Source organism: Microcebus murinus, chromosome 3, assembly GCF_040939455.1.
Source record: "Microcebus murinus isolate Inina chromosome 3, M.murinus_Inina_mat1.0, whole genome shotgun sequence".
In the NCBI taxonomy this organism is placed as follows: domain Eukaryota; kingdom Metazoa; phylum Chordata; class Mammalia; order Primates; family Cheirogaleidae; genus Microcebus; species Microcebus murinus.
In genome coordinates, this window is record NC_134106.1 from 59,917,669 (window position 1) to 59,937,666 (window position 19,998).

The window sequence follows — 19,998 nt, forward strand, 5'->3', positions numbered from 1 at the left end:
AATCTCAAACTCCTGACCTGAAGTGATCTTCCTGCATCAGCCTCCCAAAGTGCTGGGACCACAGGCATGAGCCACCATGCCCATAGAAATTAAAGGGAATCTCCAAACCTAACTGATTCGCAAACTACAGACAAAGGTTCAAATGATCTGCCAAAGGCCTTCTGAGATATGCTGGATATGCTGAATATAAGTTAGCAGATATGCTAACTGCTGCTACTGATAATGACAATAATGATAACAAAGGAATAGTTACTAATTATTGCATTCTTAGAGCTTTACCAGCCAACGAAATGAATGCTTTCATGCATTATCTCATTTAGTTCCAACCCCTATCTCTATAATATTAGGTACTATTATTATTCCTATTTCATAAATGGGGCTGTGAGGGGTTACGTAATTTATACATGGTCACAATAAAAGTAAGTGGCAACTTGAATTCAGTCTGTTGAGGTGACAGTAAAATCTACATTCTTAATGATTATACTATCTGAATAACTCAGGCTCTTGGTAGTACATATAATACCCCTATGCATTTGGGATCTAAGAAAATGGCAGCCCAGGCCTGAGTCAAACACCCAAGGTACATTCACATTCTATCTTGTCCAGAGTTTGATTTCTTTCAGGACCTAAATAGTTCTTCCAAGGACTCACAGACAAAAAGGGAAAATATCTCACGTATACACCCCACTGGGTAGAAAGATGTAAGTGATAATTATCTTGTCATTTGGGGCTGCTTTTATACGCCTCTGTATAGTTACTTGAATTTTATGTATCATTCCTTTAAGATTTTTTTATAGACCACTGAGCATCTAAAGAAAAAAAAATGAGGGGGATGGTATAGGAAAAGACATAGAATAGAGTTCTTTCTTTTAAAGTAAAATAAATGTCCATGGAAAGTTTCTTGACAGACAAATTACTGCCAATCAGGAACGAAACATTAAATTCTAAGTCAATGAACCTTAGTGGCTCTATAATATATGAAAAAAATTTTCAGTGCTGATATTATGGTTATTAGTGGTGCTGTCATGCCTTTCAAACGTTAGCTTCAAGTTGATCCCAAATCTGAAAGGCTATTGCAAATACGGAAGTGCTTTTCAGATAAGATATTGGCTTTCTGAAACCCCTTTGACACGGTTAACAAAATCTATTGTGTTTCCACTTTTTCATTGAATGATCTCTCTCCTTCTTAGTATTAACTGAAAACTGGCTCTGCAGTAAGGATGCTGATTTCCCTAGAGTTCTGTCAAGTGAAAGCTGCTCATTCTTCTAAATAAAATGTACTTCAAAATCAGGCCATAAGATGGGTATTTTTCTCATTCTTCAGTGTTTCTCCCAGATCATCATCACTCTTTATCAAAGTGCATATATTTCAGGTTTATCATCCTTCATTCCTGTTTATCTCTTATCAACATCAGAAAATGCAGTCTTACAGTCAGTCATTCCCAATCATTCATCAGACTTTGTTACTTAACCAATGGTATTAACCAATGGTTGACCACCTACACCAAAGCTCTATTCTTCCTTTTCTTTACAAGAGAATGAGTTTCTACTTTTTCCTCAAAACTCAGCAAAGGATGACTTCATACTCAGCTTCAAGAATCAGTTTTGACTGGTATAGCCAATCATGATGTTTTCATTCTCCTAGTAAATAATTAGTTAAGACAGAGGAATAATGAAACAATTTTGGCTACTTAGATGCAATTTTGGCTGATGTTGCTATTGGACATTATCAAGCCTAGAAAAAAGCCCTGGAAGTGTGCTTATTTCTGAATGGTGCGGTTATGGCAATTTTTATTTCTTTTTTGTACTTTTCTTTTTCTACCAAATTTTCAATGATATTTCCATAAAGAAAAACCTAAAAAACCTTGGAAAGATATTCTCTTGATTCTGCTACTAGTGATGATGGACTAATAGGCAGAGCACTGATCTTTCCACTGTAGAAGAAAAAAAAAAACTGAACAAAAGCATCTGAAGGAATAGTTTTAGATCTTAGACAAGAGGCAATACAGGACTATGATCCCACAGATAATATGATACTGACAGAAAGAAAACAAACCAGGTGAGCCTGCCTGGAGGCAGTTTCTAGGCTGTGATACAAAGCAGACAAAGGGAGGGAACCCCAAACAGAACATGGTTTTCTTACCAAGTTGAAAAGACAGAAACTAGAGTCAAGGAGACAAAGGCAACTAGTATTTGCAGGGCTGAGTACCAGAGAGGAGGAAGCTATGAAAGAGAACACTCAGAAAAATCATAGAAAGGTCCCACTGGATATTTGGTGGAGTACTAATTTGTGAAGTATAGAAAGAAATTACCAAAAGCTAGGGGAAAAAACACCAGACATGAATAGGCAGAATTATTTGTGAAACTCTTATAGGGCTGGGCATACTTTGAGTTCCCACCAGAACACAGACAGAGTTGAAAGACCTCTAGATATCCAGAATATTGAGCAGAAAATCCTCTAAAAAGCACTATTTTAGAATTGGTATTAAATTAGACCTAGACAAAAGGCTTCTATGTATGCGTTATATGCCTAAGAGCAAGACTCGAATGGATCCAATTCCAAGTAACTTAAATGCATGTCAGAACAAAATTTAACACTACTTAAAAGCATACAACAAAATATAGTGCCCAATAACATAAAATTTAATATGTAAAAAATCCAATAAACAATGACCAGGAGTGCAAAGAAATAGGAAAGTATGACACATAACCAGGAGAAAAGGAAAATCAATAACAGAAATAAACCTGGAAAATATATAGAAGATGGAACTGGTAGAAAGGAATTGTTAAGTAGCTATTATAAAAATGTTCCGTATGTAAAAGAAGGTAGAGGAATATGAGCATTATGTTAAAGAAGGTAGAGGAACATGAGAAAAGAAAATAGAAAAAATTAAGGAAATGGAGTTCATATAGATGTAGAAAAGCAATATCTGAAATGAAAAATACATTGAAACTGACAAACAGCAGATTAGATGCTGCAAAAGGAAAGTTCAAAGAACCTGAAGAAACAGCAATAGTAACCATGCATTATGAAGAACATAAAGAATAAAAGAAGATTGGATATGAGGGTGATCTGGATGTGACCTCTGTCACCCCACTCATTGGCAAGATTGATTCAGCTGATCTGGCTGGCTAGGCAGTGTCCCCTGCCTCCCTCCCTCTCCATGTGCATCCCTCTCATAGCTGTGCACTCAGTCAAAGAAGAAGAGACCTTCCCAGATAGAGGAGGACCATTCTTTGGTCAAGGGTATATGAGTAGCTGTGTACCTCTGCTAGAACCTCCAAATAAGGTCTCGAGAAGAAAAGAAGATTAAAAAAATAATAAACAGTGCATCCATTAGTAAGCTATGGGACAATGTGAAATGGTCTAAAATATACGTAAAGGGAATTTCGAGGGAAGGGAGAGACAGAAAAGATATTAAAAGAAATAATAGCCAATGACTTTTCACATGTAATGAAAATTATAAACTTACATATCCAAACTCAATGAATTCTAAGCAGAATTAACCTAAAGAACACCAGAAAATGGCACAACACAATGAAATTGCTGAGAACCACAGATAAAAATCTCAAAAGTGGAGAAAGGGAAACATAACATGTACAGAGGAACAAAGACAAGGATAACAATAACAACAGACTTTTCACTGGAAACTACATCAGCCAGAAGAGAATGGATAAAAATGTTTAGAGCGTTAAAAGAAAAAAAAAAAAGAAAACTGTCAACTTAGAATTCTTTGTACATTGAAAATATCTTCCAAAATGAAGGCAAACTAAAGATTTTTTTAGGAAAAAATTTTTAGAGAATTTAACACATGTGGAATTACATAATAATATATATTAAGGGAAGCTCCTCAGCAGAATAAAAATGATATAAAATGGAAATCTGAATCTATACAAAGGTATGAAGAATACTGAAAACAGTAAATATGTGGGTAAATATAAAATATATATTTTAATCACTTCTACATATATTTAAAAGGTACTATGTAGAAGTAATATTTATGTCAACAATAGCACAAAGGACAAAAGATAAGAAAACAATACAGTTGTAAGATTCTTACACAATGTAAAATGGTATAATATTATATTTGGTTACTCTGTGTTAAGTAAAAGATATATATTGTAAATCTAGTAACAGTAGCTAAAATATAAAACAAAGAATTATACCTAATAAACCATAGTTGACATAAAATGAAAAAATAAACTTGGTTATTCTGAAGAAAAGAAATGAAAGAAGAAAAGTAGGGCAAAATATTAAAGAGAAAATAGAAAATAAATAGCAAGAAGGTTCATTAAAGCCCAATCATATCAAAAATTACATTAAACATAAACAGCCTAACCAATCCAATTAAAATCTAAGCTTGTCATATTGGATAAAAAAGTAAGACCTGACTATATGCTATGCACAACTTTAAATTATATTTTTAAAATGTTAGAAAAGGATAGACAATAATACACTTAGGCAAATGCAAATCATAAGAAAGTTGAGTGGGAATATACTAATATCACACAAAGTAGATTTTCCAAACAAGAACTATTATCAGGGATTAAGAAGGTCATTTTATACTAATGCAAGTGTCAATCCTTCACGGGGACAGAACAATACTAAGTACATAACAATACTAAGTACATAACTGAGTTTCACAATAGCACTGAAACTGATAGAATTAAAATCCATGAATATACTTGGAGATTTCAACACTTTTCTCAGTAATTGATAAAACGAGTACAAAGAAAATCAGTAAGAATATAGGAGACTTTGAACAACACTATCAATCAACTTTATACATTTGATATCTACAGATTAATCCACACAATTAATAGTAGAATATATATTCTCTCCAAGTACAAATGGAACATTTACCAAACTAGACCATATATTGGATCATAAAATATGTCTCAATAAATTTAAGGGAACTGAAATTATACAAAGTATGCCCTTTGATAAAAAACAAAGTAAACTAGAAATCTATAAGAGAAGTATATTTATAAATTTTTCTAAATATTCAAGAAGTAAACACACTTCTAAGTAACCCATGGGTCAAAGAAGAAAACACAAAAGTAATTTGAAAATATTGAATTGAATGAAAATAAAAACAAGACATCAAAATTTGTGTGCTGAAGATAAAGGAATACTTAAAAGATAATTTCTTTTCTTTTTTTTTTTTTTTTTGAGACAGAGTCTCACTCTATCGCCCCAGATCATAGCATCATCATAGCTCACTGCAACCTCAAACTCCTGAGCTCATGGACTCAGGTGATCCTCCTGCCTCAGTCTCCTGAGTAGCTGGGACTACAGGTGCATGCCAAGACACTGGCTAATTTTTCTATTTTGGGTGAAGACAGGGTCTCGTTCTTACTCAGGCTGGTACTGAACTCCTGAGCTCAAGCAATTCTCCTGCCTTGGCCTCCCAGAGTGCTAGGATTACAGGCATGAGCCACCCACTGTACGTGGCCTTAGAAGATAATTTCTAAGATTAAAATGCTCATATTCGAAAAGATGAAAACTTCAAATAAATTATCTTATTTTCCACCTAAAGACACTAACAAAAGTATAGCCAATAAAACATAAACAGAAGAAAGAAAATAATAAAGATAAACGTGGATATCAATGAGCCAGCTGGAAATTAGCTAGCCACCTCTATTGAAATAGTCTCAGGTCTTCTTCATGTGGTCTCTGGTCAATATAAACATTGTCTGGGCTTCCTCACAGCATGGAAGCTTCAGAGTAGCTGGACTTCTTACACAGCAACTAACCAAGGAGATGAAGTCTGCATTACCCTTTATGACCTAGCCTCAGAAATCACAAGGGACCACTAATGTCACATTCTATTGTTATAATCAACTCACAAGCTTGCCCAGATGCAAGGGGAGGAGAATTAGAAGTCATTGCTTAATGAGGTAGTGTTAGGGTTCTATTAATTAAAAAATATGGTAAAGATGATATTGTTGTAGCCATCTTTGAACAATGTAATCCACACCATAGATTCAGGTTACATATAGTACCATTTTCCTTTAACTTGAAAAACTATGTTTTATATTATTTATTGTGGTATAGATCTTCTGGTGACAAATTCTCTCAACTTCTGCTTATTTTAAAATGTCTTTATTTTACTTTTATTTTTAAAGGATATTTTCATAAGGCAGAGTGTTACGTTGGCAGATTTGGTTTTGTTTTTCTTTTAGCACTTTAAAGACATTGTTCTACTGCCTTCTAGTTTGTACTGTTTCTGATAAGACACTGACAGTAGCTCTTATCATTGGTCTTCATTTTGTATTATGCCTTTTCTTCTTTGGATGCTCTAAAATGTTTCTGTTAATTGTTGTTATTTAGCAATCTAACTATAATGTGCCTCAGTGTGGTTTTCTTTGTGTGTTATCCTGCTAACGTTTTATGAGCTATTTGAATCAGTGGGTTAATATTGCTTCTCAAGCCTCGAAAACATTCAGCTACAGTCATGCATTATGTCCACCTTATCTTTTAAATTATTGAATATATTATATTAAATTTTCTAAAGACTCTGTAATTTACAACACATTTGTTATCAGTGGGTCTCTTTCTATTGCCTGTTTTTTCTTCTGTTATGGATCACATTTTCTTGTTTCTCTTCATGTCAAATTTTAGCTTTGTGCTATAAAATTACGGATACGGTGGTTGAGAGTGTGGAATTTGTCTTCCTCTTCAAAGACTGTTGAGTTTTGTTTAGAAGGCATGTATTATAATATATTGGCAGAGTAGCTGTATCTTGTCAAGTCTTGTTATTAGGTTTTGTTAGCGTGGATGAAGAGTAGCTCTTGGGGGTACTAGCCAAAATATGTAACAAATAAAAAGAATTAAATAGTAAGAAAAGAAATAATTCAATTTATCTCTGGAATCTTAGTTTTCTCTTTTTACTTAAAATTGCTTTGGCTATACGAGGTCTTTTCTTGTTCCATACAAAGTGAAGAATTATTTTGTAATTTAGAAATGGGCAAGGGAACCAAATAGATATTTCTAAAAAGAAGACACAGAAATGGCCAACAGGAATATGAAAAAAATCTCAAAATCATCAAGGAAATGCAAATTTAACCCACAATGAGATATCATCTCATACTTGTAAGGATGGCTATCATCAAAAAGACAAAAGATAACAAGTCCTGGCAAGGATGTAGAAAAATGAAAGCCTTGTGTATTGTTAGTGAGAATGTAAATAAGTACAGCCATTATATAAGCGCATGAAAATTCCTCAAAAAAGTAAAAATAGAACTACCATATGATTCAGCAATGCCACTACTGGGTATATATTCAGAGAAAATGAATTAAGTGTGTCAAAGAGATATCTGCACTGTTCATTGCAGCATTATTCACAGTAGCCAATATAGGTAATTGACCTAAGTATTCATCAACTCATAAACAGATAAAGAAAATGTGATATTTATACACAATGAAATATAGAATATTATTCAGCCTTAAAGAAGAAAGAGATCCTGTCATTTGCAACAATGTGGATGAACCTGGAGGACATTATGGTAGGTGAAAAAAGCCAGGTACAAGAAAATAAATACTGTATAATCTCGCTTATTACGTGAAATCTAAAAAAGTTAAATTCATAGAAGTAGAGAGTAGAAAGGTGGTTATCAGGGACTGGGGGTGAGGTTGGGGAGATGTTGGTCAAAGGATAAAAAAGTTTAGTTGGATGGGAGAATCAGAACAAGAGATCTATTACATAACATGATGACTATACTGTGTTTCCCCGAAAATAAGACCTATCCATAAAATAAGCCCTAGCAGGATTTTTAAGCATTTGCGCAGTATAAGCCCTACTCTGAACATAAAACCTAGTGATGGGTATGGCTATGCAGCGTATCTGCACAAGCAGAGCAGTAAAGAAGACGAGCAGCCCTTCTCATCTGCCCCATCGTGACAGCTACTATCCCAGAGGTGACCAGAAAGGTGTGGGCAGCCCCCTCAACAAGGTTGGCTCCCCCTGTCAGGTCCTGGCCATCCTGTGTGTGCTGCAAGCTAAGGCTTTGAGGAGAAAATAACACATCCTCTGAAAATAAGCCCTACGGTGACTTCTTGAGGAAAAATAAATATAAGACCCTGTCTTATTTTCAGGGAAACATGGTAGTTAATAACAATATATTAAATTCTTGAAAATTGATAAGAAAGGAAAATTTTAAGTGTTTTTTATCACAAAGTATGTGAAGTAATACATTAATTAGATCAATTTATCTATTTTGCAATGCATACATATTTCAAAACAATAGGTTGTATATTATAAATATATACAATTAAGGGAAAAAAAAAGAGTAGCCCTTACTCGAGAGCTTGAGTAGCATTCTTAAGACCTAACCTTCCATGGTTTCACTGAATGCACAAGACGTTTAGCTGGTCTCTTCTCTCTGGTTGGTCAGAATTGCAATATCTACTAATACTCAGTGACCTTTAACATCCACATCCATCTCACATACCTCCAGGAGCTATTCTGTGCCAATCCTCACAAAGGTTCATCCTATATATGGTAACTAAATATTTGAACAAGGCCTTAAGGGCTCTCCAATGCCAATTTCTAGAGCTACTTTTCTGAAACAGCTCCCTGCTTTCTGGTAACCTGCCCAACATATAGGACATATATGTTAATCTTGTTGTTGTTGTTTTCCTGTGTGAAAACACTGCCTTTTTTGGGTTCTACTTTGCTGCATTGCTGTTTAGATAATGTCCCCAGACACAAAGCCAGGGAGAGTAAGAAGCTTACCTTTTATGTTTCCCCTTTTCTGAAAGATCACAGCCTTGTGCTGTCTGCTATCCAATGAATGATAGGACCTGCTTCATCTAATTTATCCAATTTTACAGCTGTTTATGGCAAAAGAGTGATTTTGATACCTTTTACTCTGTGATGGTTGGAAATGGAAATCCCTATTAGTACCTGTTTTAATTAAAAAGAGCATGGGCAATAAAACCTTAATTTCCAGCCATCAAAGGTATCAAGCAAGGGAAACCAGTAAGTAGTTAAAGTAAAAAGGTGGGGCAGGGGTGTCATCAAACTCATGTAATTTTCCACTATTTTAATTTTTTTATCAGAAAAAAATTCCAGAAGTCACATCATTTTCTTATCATTTTCATTTCTCACTGACAGCATAGTGAACACACAACACTCTTCCTTCCTCCCTAACCAAAGCCTAATTTTGTGTTCAACCCTAAGTGGACAATTCACAATGAGTCAGTTATACCAATATTGACGCTCTTCTTTTACTTTATCAGACATTGAATCTCCCAGCCTTCTTTAGTGCTAGAAGTGACCATATGACTGTGTTTTGATCAATGAGACAATCAGGGAAGTTTGCTATGGATCTCTTAAAATGGTTTTTCTTTTCTTTTTTTTTTTTTTTTGTTCACAATTTCACTGCCTTATTATTTTCTTAATAAAAGGAATAGGTGAGGCCATTCTTGTCTTGAATGTGGGTCTCTTCTGACTACAATACATATGAGAATCAAAAGTCCACACTCCACAGCAAAAGAGACAAAACAAAAGAGCCTGGGTCCTTCCTTATCACTAAGCAACTAAATCAATACAACAACTAATCAACCCTAAGAAAAATAAAACTTATTTGCTTGAAGTTGTGTCAAGTTTTCTGTTTCCCATAATAGAAAGCATTTCTGATTAATGTACACACCATTTTTTCTTAAGATTAAGAAGAGTTTGCAGATAAGATGTACTTAGTTTTAAAATAGAATATTGAAAGAAAGTTGTTGGGAATCATATTTTTTTGAAGTCTTTGGGCCAATGAAGTTTGCTTTGGTGTCTATAAAATGCTTGCCTGCCTTATATTCCCTTTTAGATTACAAACTTCCTTGTGGCCAGGGATCTTCTCTGTTCTAAATATGGGTCTAAAGACTTCTGGGTGCTTGAAGTAGCTTCCTGATAGACTCTAATTCTAAATGCCCTGTAAGTTATCTTTATCATCTAGGTATTGTTTGACTCCATCAGGAACAAGGGTTCTACAGATCTAAAAAAAATTTTTCCCCCAGAAGTGAGAATGCAGGTAAGACAAACAAGCAAAGGAATGGTTCACTGTCTTACGTTCACATTCTCTGACATCCAGGTTGAACTGCTGTAATGCTCCCAAGGTGAGCTGTCTTACTTCAGCTTCCAGCAAAAGTTGCATCAAGGATGTGGCTAAATGCTTGCAAGCGGACATACATGCTGTCTGAGCCACCTTTCCCTGAAATACAAGAGTGTAAATGATAAAGTTAATGAATATAATAAAATTCCAACAAAAATTAAGATACCTTCTTTTTTAATAAGGAATTTCTCTCAGGCTCTCCTTACCATGATACTGTTGTAGTCAGATTATCTTAGAATTAAATATTAGCTCCTCACCATTAGTCATGATAGCTATAACACTAAGCTGATATTCACATAGCCCAGCTATTTAGTCAATAAACACTTTTTTTTCTCCTAAATTGAAAGTAGATATACAATACTTAAAATCTTAAGTACACTGAGAAAGAATATTTTATAGGGAATAAATTTCAGATTCCCTTTCAAATACAATTCTTAAAAAGCAAATATAAACAATACTCCCTAACTTATCCATAAACCAGTGTTTACTGCTTATGATTTAACACATATAAAATGAAAAGAATGATTTAAAAGTTATCTGCAAAAATAAATAAAAGCATAAATTTTGTTTTCTTAGAAAATACTGAGATTTATAAACATAAATGCTAATTTTTTAAATATGGATTTTAAAATTAATATTGTACTGTCTTCTGTAAAGGATTCAAAGTACTTTACATGTAGGGAATTACATCTTAGTCCCAAGTCAAAGTTACACATCAAAGAAGATATATCTACTTTTTCCCAGGTATACAGTATATCGACTTTATTCCTATGTTATGTACAATCCATTCTAAAAGAATGATATATGTTTTTAAAAGCCTGAGTTCAAATTTGTGAATTATCCTTCTGTTTTGAAATTATGAAATATTTCAGCCATACAAAAAGACATATAGAATCATACTATGAACACTTATGGATCCACAAAGCATTACAAATACAGTTTAAGCCCCTATGTGGTCTCCTTAATCATTTTCCTCCCTCTCCCCAGAGATGACCATTATTGGTATTAGGTATCCCATTTGCATTTTAAAAGTACTAATATGACAGTATATAACCACAAACAATATATTATTGTTCATATTTTGAAATTTTCTATAATATGATATGAAATATGGCCTTCTGCAACTTGCTTTTTCAGTTCAATATTATAAAGGTGAAGATTTTTTTAATGTAATGCATATACCTGTACTTTATTCCTCAAATTGTTTCATGGTATTCCTTTTTGGAAATATACCACAACTTATGCGGCCACTCTTCTGTAGTTGGAGATTTAGGTTGTTTCTTTTTCTTTTTTTAATTTAGCTATTATAAACACAGTAAGTTATAGAGTTATGTGTTATATGGGTCTATGAAAAGATCAAATGTGATCTCTTAGTAGTAGATCTCCTAGTAGTAGGCTTTCAATGGGAAAAATATAAATAAATAATACCACAATAAAAATTTTAATTTGCATCTTTTTATTTAGGATTATTTCTCAAACCCACTAGGATGTGGGGTATCAATACTGAGATTCATAATGCATATGGTTATATATGAAGAGAAACATAGGTAGAAGCCAGATTCCCAAGTATCTAAATTTTATAAATTTGTATTTCTTTGACAAAATCTTATTTTATAGTATAAAAATAACAATAATAATGACCTATTTTAGTATACATACTATAAATATTCCTCATCTGTTTGTATTTTATGATGATCCATACTCTGGATGATTTAAGACAACAAATGGGAATGCTTAAGTTAGGAAGTAATTTAGAGACCAAGTGGGAAAGAGGCAATGGAGACATAAGGAATCCTAAAGAGAAAAGTGACATTATAAAAGAAATCCACATTAAATAGCTTAGTTTCAACTAAACCCACTGGAGACTCAAGACAGGTACCTCCAAGGAGCAATAGGGTTCAACATAATTGTCAGACTATGCCCAGTGTGAACTCCCAGAAGGCACAGATCAAATATTAAATAGCTTATTAACTTTAATATTAACATGAAACATTGACTTAATTTTCAAGTCTACATTAATCAATAGAGCCAAAGATATGTGTGTTATATTACTCTGACATACTGAGTTATTTAATTGTCCTCCAATTACTTTCCACCCTAATTTCCCTCAAGTTAATTCTTTATTTCCAAACAAGCTATAATTGCAGAAATGTATGTTTTCAGTGTTAAATAGTTTCCTAATTCTGGAAAGCATTTTGGACCTTTGCTAATTCATACTCTACTCTCCATTCTCTTCCTCATTTCTGGTTTCCATTACTATGCTGTCCATAGACTTTCTAGGAAAGGATAAACACAGACTCAGGCAATAACAACCAACTGCCAAGCAATAAAAATTGGTGATTTTACCTTCTTAAGCAAGTAATCAAATATGGGTCAGACCCTTTCTAGGAGCTCACAAGCAAAATCTACAGGTTGAGGTAAGAATACAGAACATAAGAAAACTAACCTAACCAAATGTCCTATAAAATTGCCTTTGAATATCTCTAGGAACAGTTTCAAATCAGCCATAATCACACATAGGCTATATCTTATGAAGCTATGTTAGTACCAGGGCACAGAGACTGCATGAGAATGAAGACAGAATATCAGATAAGAGGAAAAGCGAGTTAAGTATCATCACCATATTTTGAACATATGGAGAACCTGTGATGCAGGGAGATTTGGGACACAAGATCTTACAGCTAGCTCTAGAGGCAATGCCATGCTGTCTGCTTCTCAATGCATTTATAATATTTATATACTCCAAGATGGTCAATAAATATCAACCACATGAACTGAAAGTCAAGTACCAAAGCACTATATAGTTCATACTATTTCTCAATTCAGTCACAAAATCTCTTGTAAGTTTTGGAAAGGGCCAAGGAGTAAACTGATGAGAAAATTCATGACACTAATTCAAAGCCAGGCTATTACCATAGTGAGAACCATAATGAGGCATAAGTTAAAATTCATAAAAATTGCTCTTTGATTTTAACCATGTAACTCTGTGGTAACCAAATCAACTCACTTCCCTTAAAACATACCCCTGATTCATATACCCTAATTTTAGTTATCCCTTTTACTTCCTGTTTTCTCTCTATTTACTATTCTACATATTCAACTTACACCATAACACTTTGCACTGGATGATACAACACACTGAATGATACCATGCACTGTCACTTTATGCATGTACATTACCTTAAAAAGGACATGGTTTGCTCTTCAGAAAAACAAAAATGGACATATACTAAAACTTACAGGATACATAAACAGCAATTTTAAGAGGAAAGTTTATAGTAATAAATGCCTACATCAAAAAAGAGGAAAGGGCTGGGCATAGTGGCTCATGCCTGTAATCCTAGCACTCTGGGAGACCGAGGCGGGAGGATCGGTTGAGCTGAGGAGTTCGAGACCAGCCTGAGCAAGAGCGAGATGCCGTCTCTACTAAAAAAATAGAAAGAAATTAGCTGGACAACTAAAAATATATAGAAAAAATTAGCCGGGCATGGTAGTACATGCCTGTAGTCCCAGCTACTCGGGAGGCTGAGGCAGGAGGATTGCCTGAGCCCAGGAGTTTGAGGTTGCTGTGAGCTAGGCTGACGCCACGGCACTCTAGCCCAGGCAACAGAGTAAGACTCTGTCTCAAAAAAACAAACAAACAAAAAAACAAAACAACAGGAAAGATCCCAAATAAACAACCTAATGCTACATGTCAAGGAACTAGAAAAAGAAGAATATCCTAAACCCAAACTGAGTAGAAAGAAGGAAATAATAAAGATCAGAGCATATATAAATAATATAAAGACTAGCAAAACAATAGAAAAGATCAATAAAACTAGCAGTTGGCTTTTTGAAAATATGAACAAAATTGACAAACTTTTAGCTAAACTAAGAAAAAAGAGAGAAGACTCAAATAAATAAAATCAGAAATGAAAGAGGAGACATTACAGTTAATGATACAGAAATGCAAAGATCATTAGAAACTATTATAAGCAATTACAGATAACAAACTGGATAACCTAGAAGAAATGGATAAATTCCTGGACATAAAATTTACCAAGATTGAATCATGAAGAAAAAAATGAGTAAATAGATTATATCAGTAATCAAAAACATCCCATCAAAGAAAAGCCTGGAACCTGATGGCTTCACTGGTGAATCTACTAGACATGTAAGAAGGAACTAATGCCAATTCTTCTCAAACTCTTGCAAAAAACTGAAGAGAAGGAACACTTTCAAACTTTTTTGGAAGGCCAGCATTATACTGACACCAAAGCCAGATAAGAACAATACAAAAAAAGGAAATTATGAGCCAATATACCCAGTAAACACAGACACAAAAATCTGCAACAAAATATTGGCAAACTGAATTCAACAGCACATTAAAAAAATCATTCACCATGATCAATTGGGATTTATCCCTGGGATGCAAGGATGGTTCATCATATGTAAATCAATAATTATGATACACCATATTAACAGAATGAAGGACAAAAACTATATGATCCAGGGTAGGAAGTGGCAGGTAAATAATAATGATAACAGTAATAATAATAATAATAAAACCCTATATGATTATCTCAATAGATGCAGAAAAGGCATTTGACAAAATTCAACGTGTTCTCATGATAAAAAAAAAAAAACTCTCAAAAAATTAGGTATGGAAAGAATGTACCTTAACACATTAAAGGCCATATATGACAAATCCATAGCTGACATCATACTCAATACAGAAAAGCCAAAAGCTTTTCCTTTAAAGTCAGGAATAAGACAAGGGTGTCCACTCTTGCCATTTCTATTCAATATAGTTTTGGAAAACCAAAGGACTCCACCAGAAACTGTTAGAAATAATAAACAAATTCAGCAAATTTGCAGGATACAAAATAAGCATATAAAAATCAGTTGTGTTTCTATATACTAACAAACTATCTGTAAAAGAAATCAACCAAACAATCCCACTTATAATAACTACAAAAAAAAAAACCTTAGGAATAAATTTAGCAAACGAGATGAAATATCTGAAATACATGTACACTGAAAAGTACAATAAATTACTGAAAGAAATTTTAGAAGATACAGATAAATGGAAAGATAACCCATGTTTGTGGACTGAAGGAATTAATATTATCAAAATGTCCATACTACCCAAAGCAATCTACAAATTCAATGCAATCCCTATCAAAATTCCAATGACAGTTTTCAATGAAATAGAACAATCCTAAAACTCATATGAAACTACAAGAGAAAATAGACAAAGCAATCTTAAGCAAATAAAACCCAAAAGCTGGAGGCATAACACTACCTAATTTCAAAATCTACTACAAACCTATGGCAATAAAAACAGTATGGTACTGGCATTATGTAACAGAATAGAGAGCCCAGAAATAAATCCATGCATTTATAGTCAATGGGTTTTTGACAAACATGCCAAAAACAACAATGGGGAAAAGTCTCTTCCATAAATGGTATTGGGAAAACTGGATATACACATGTATAACAATGAAATTAATCCCTTGTCTCACAGTATACATAAAAATCAACTCAAAATGGATTAAAGACTTAAATGTAAGACCTGAAACTATAAAACTATTAGAAAAATATAGGGGAAAATCTCCATGACATTAACCTGGGCTATAATTTTTTAATATGACCTCAAAAGCACAGGCAACAAAAGCAAAATTAGGTAAGTGGGATTATATCAAGCCATAAAGCTTCTGCATAGCAAAGGAAACAATCAACAAAGTGAAGGGACAACCTATAGAATGGGAGAATATATTTGTAAACCATACATCTGATAAGGGGTTCATATCCAAAATATATAAGGACCTCAAACAAGTCAATAGCAAGAAAACAAATAACCCAATTTAAAAATGGCCAAAAACCTTAATAGAGATTTCTCAAAAGAAGACACACAAATGGCCAAGGGAAACATGAAAAATGTGTAACATAGCTAGTCATCAGAGAAATGCAAATTAAAACCACAATGAAATATCACTTTGTACCTATTAGAATAGCTATTACCAAAAAATTAAAGATAAGAAAAGAGAACCCTTGTACACTGTTGGTGGGAATGTAAATTAATATAGCCATTATTGAAAACAGTATGAAGGTTACCAAAATAATTAAAAACAGAACTACTATTTGATCCAGAAATCCCACTGAATACATACAGCCAAAGAATATAAAATCAATATGTCAAAAACATAGTTCATTACAGCATTATTCACAATATCTAAGATATACCATTACTCTACATTTCTATCAATGGATGAATGCATAAAGAAAATATGGTATATATACACAATGGAATACTATTCAGCCTTATATTGTATATTTAAAAATTGCTAAAAAAGTAGTTTTACTACTTTTTTCTCACCACACACAAAAATGATAAGATGTGAGGTAATGTATATGTTAAATAGCTTGACTTAGATATTCCACTATGTGTGTGTGTGTGTGTATATATATATATATATATGTATATATAAAACAACACACACATCATATTATATACCACAAGTATATAAAAATTTTACTTGTCAATTTAAAAAAAAGAATAGACTCTTACAACATGTAACAACATGGATTATTTTCAGAAACATTATTTTTGGCCAAAGAGGGCAGATGTAAAATTGGACGTATAATTCCAATGATATAAAGTTTGAAAACAGGCAAAAATAACCATCCTGAAGACATGTTATGTCCCTGCTTAAAATCCCTTCTATACCTTGGGGAAGAGTGATTACTCAAAGGAGTCATGGGGACTTCTGACTAATATTCTCTACATGATGCTTATACAGGGTGTTCCATTTGTGAAAATGCATCCAGCTCTATATTTATGATTTATTCCCTTTTTTGCATATGTTATACATCATCAAAAAGTTTACCTAATAAAATAGAAGTACATGATTTGCAAGGAAGAAACTACAGATTTTTTTTATATACCTAAATGAATTATAGTTCAGGACTATGCAAAGTTAAGTTGGTACACAACTGATACCTAACTTTATGTCTTGAGGGTATCTGATTCTCTTCTAAGAAATGGAGATATCCACTATTTCTTACCCCAAGACACAATTAAGACAAATGTACAGAGACCTTACAAACTCCTCTGAAGAAACAGGAAAGCTAAGGATTCATTACTTTCAATTAGTATGTACTTCAATTACACAGCACTGTCATGTCAGTACTAAGAGTGAGTGAAGAGCACAGAGAAAGCATCACCATCATCAACACCACTACTATCTCTACCTCATCAACACAGACGCTGCTTCCATTGATTGAGCATTGACTATGTGACAAATGTTTTCAAAATATTACCTCATATAATTCTCACAAAAACTCCATGAGGTATTTGATCCTCAGTTTACAGAAAAGAACAGAGAAAGAGAGGTTAAACAATTTGAATGTATTCACCTAGCAGTGAAGCCAGTATTTCAATCCAGCCCTGTCAGACTCTAAAGACTCTTAACAATCACTTGATCCTGCCTCCTGGTACAGGGCCTTTTGATACTTGCTATATCTCGTGGCTGTTCTGTGACTTGGGACAAGGAAATGGAGAGAACAGGAAGATAAAAATCACACAAATCTGAAAGGCCAGAGTACTGATTTTCTTTCCCCCTTTCTCATCTGAGGAAGCATCAAAAGAATGCTGAGCTCGTAGCAGACATTTATTTTATTTTATTTTTTAAATTTTTTGTAGAGGAAAGGTTTCTCTATGTTATCCAAGGTGGTCTCAAACTCCTAGCCTTAAGAAATCCCCTGCCTCAGCCTCCCAAAGTGCTGTGATTATAGACATGAGCTACCACACCCAACCCACAGCAGACATTTAGAATGGACTACAACCACAACTCTTTGTCAACTTATTGGGGACAGATCCTAAGTCCTAGATCATCAAAGATCTTATCTAAATTACCTCAAGTGGCCAAAGCCAAAGCCAATTTTCTCTTCCTGTGGAAAAACTTAGCCAGTTTCAAAGTAAGAAATATGGAATGAGAACTAGGAAGTATTCTGTGAAGAGAGCCATCCTTTCATACCAAGTCTTTTTTTGTTTCCTGAGTAAAACATACTTGCTTACATTTTGGTGTGTCAAATTTTCTCTTTCTTTAGTTATTCAATGAGTTATTTCACTGTGAAACGAAGAAATGTTCAGACAACTGACCTAGCAAGGCAAGCGAGAACTACTCAGAGAGAATACAAAGGCTATGCTATAAGATGCTCCCTCCTTCTATGTACCAGTCCCCCTGAAATAATCTTTCTGGTTGAGGCTTTGCTCCTTAACCCTCCAGCATGACTTTTACTGTAAACTCTTACTTTATTATGGATCCTTGTCTTCTGCCCCATGGAACTTGAGTTTTTGGATTGCCCCTTTAAGCTTCATTTCTTCACTAAACAAGAAAACTATCTTGTTCTCTTTTCCTCAATATCCAATAGCTATGAGTAAGGCTACTTGATTCCCAGAGCACTAAAGTCTCCTGTTGAGTTAGGACAGGTGTTACTGGAGTTACATTTTAAGGATCAAATTTTGGAAATTCCCATGTACTTGTATTGTCTGCAACCCATGCCTAGAAGTTTGGTTCCCATGTGCTGAAGAAATCTCATGGCAAGGTCTTACTCCATCTTTATACCTAAACCACCTTAAAATCATACATCCTTCCCTAGTAGATTCTCCTACAACTGAATCCATGTCTTAGGAAGAATTAGGTCCTGTTTAAAAACCATCTTAAATTCTATTAGATTATCTGTATATAAAAGTACACTCATTAAAAGAATGCAGAAATCCCCATTCTAGAAATACAAATGTTTCCAAACAGCTAAAGAAAATGAGGCTCCAGGATGATGGTCAAAATACCCTGGGAAAAGTATGCGGTATTGTTAATATTTGGTGACATGCATAGAACCTACAATGAGATGGTGGTTCTCTGGTAAATAAAAAAATAAGAAAAACAAAACAAAAACAAAATGAAGAATAACAATACCTACCTAATTTGTCACGAAAAAATTAAGAAGTTCAGAGGAAAAACTATACTCAAAAGATAGCTGGGCATGTATGTTCAGGATTTGGATGCAGGATTCAGAGGATAGATACAACAGTCCTCTATACCTGGTTCTGAGACTTTCCCATGTGTTTCTCTTATTCTAAGCCACTTTTCAAAAGACATGCAAAATCTTTTTAAAAACACTTTTGTTATGTATGTTTTCACTGAGGTATAATTACGTACAGTACAATCCTGTGTACATCTTGATGACTTTTATATATGTAAAAACCTGTGAAATCGCCATCCAGATAAAGAGACAGAGCATTTCCATAAACCTGAAAGTTCCTTATGCCCCTTTCAAATCTGTATAGCACCTATATCCTGAGATAACAACTTTTCTAACTTAGACACCCATAGATTAATTTTGCCTGTTCTAGAATTCATATAAAAAAATCCTACAGATCCAACAATTCTTCCTCTGGGAATATACCCCAAAGAAATGAAATCACCACCTTGTATATATATCTGCACTCCCATGTTTATTGTAGCATTTTTCATGGTAGCCAAGATAAGCAAATAACCTAAATGTCTGACAACCGACAAAATGGATAAAGAAATTGGTACATATGTATGAAATATTATTTACCCATAAAAAAGAAGATATTGTCATTTATCACAACGTGGATGATGCTGGTGAACTTTATGCTAAGCGAAATAAGCCTGACAAGAAAAATATTACATGATCTCAATATGTGTAGAAACTTAAAAAAAAATTCAAATATTCAGAGCTAGAGAACAAAATGGTGGTTACTAGGGCTACTGAGGGGGTAGGGATGGAGGAAATGAGGAGATGTAGATCAGAGGATACAAAATAGCTCTGTATCTTTGTGTGAGATTCATGCCAAATGATAAGATTTTATCTGCTCTTGCC

General features: G+C 33.9%; 1 protein-coding gene across 2 annotated transcripts in view; it reads right to left on the reverse strand.

Annotated features, from left to right (window-relative positions):
• EXOC6B (exocyst complex component 6B) overlaps nucleotides 1–19,998 on the reverse strand; it is a 563,942-nt gene that overhangs the window by 163,206 nt on the left and 380,738 nt on the right. For both annotated transcript variants that reach the window (XM_012750057.2, XM_012750059.2), the window contains one exon: nucleotides 10,065–10,206. In XM_012750057.2, coding sequence (XP_012605511.1) covers nucleotides 10,065–10,206 — 142 coding nt within the window. The remainder of the gene's footprint in view (nucleotides 1–10,064; nucleotides 10,207–19,998) is intronic.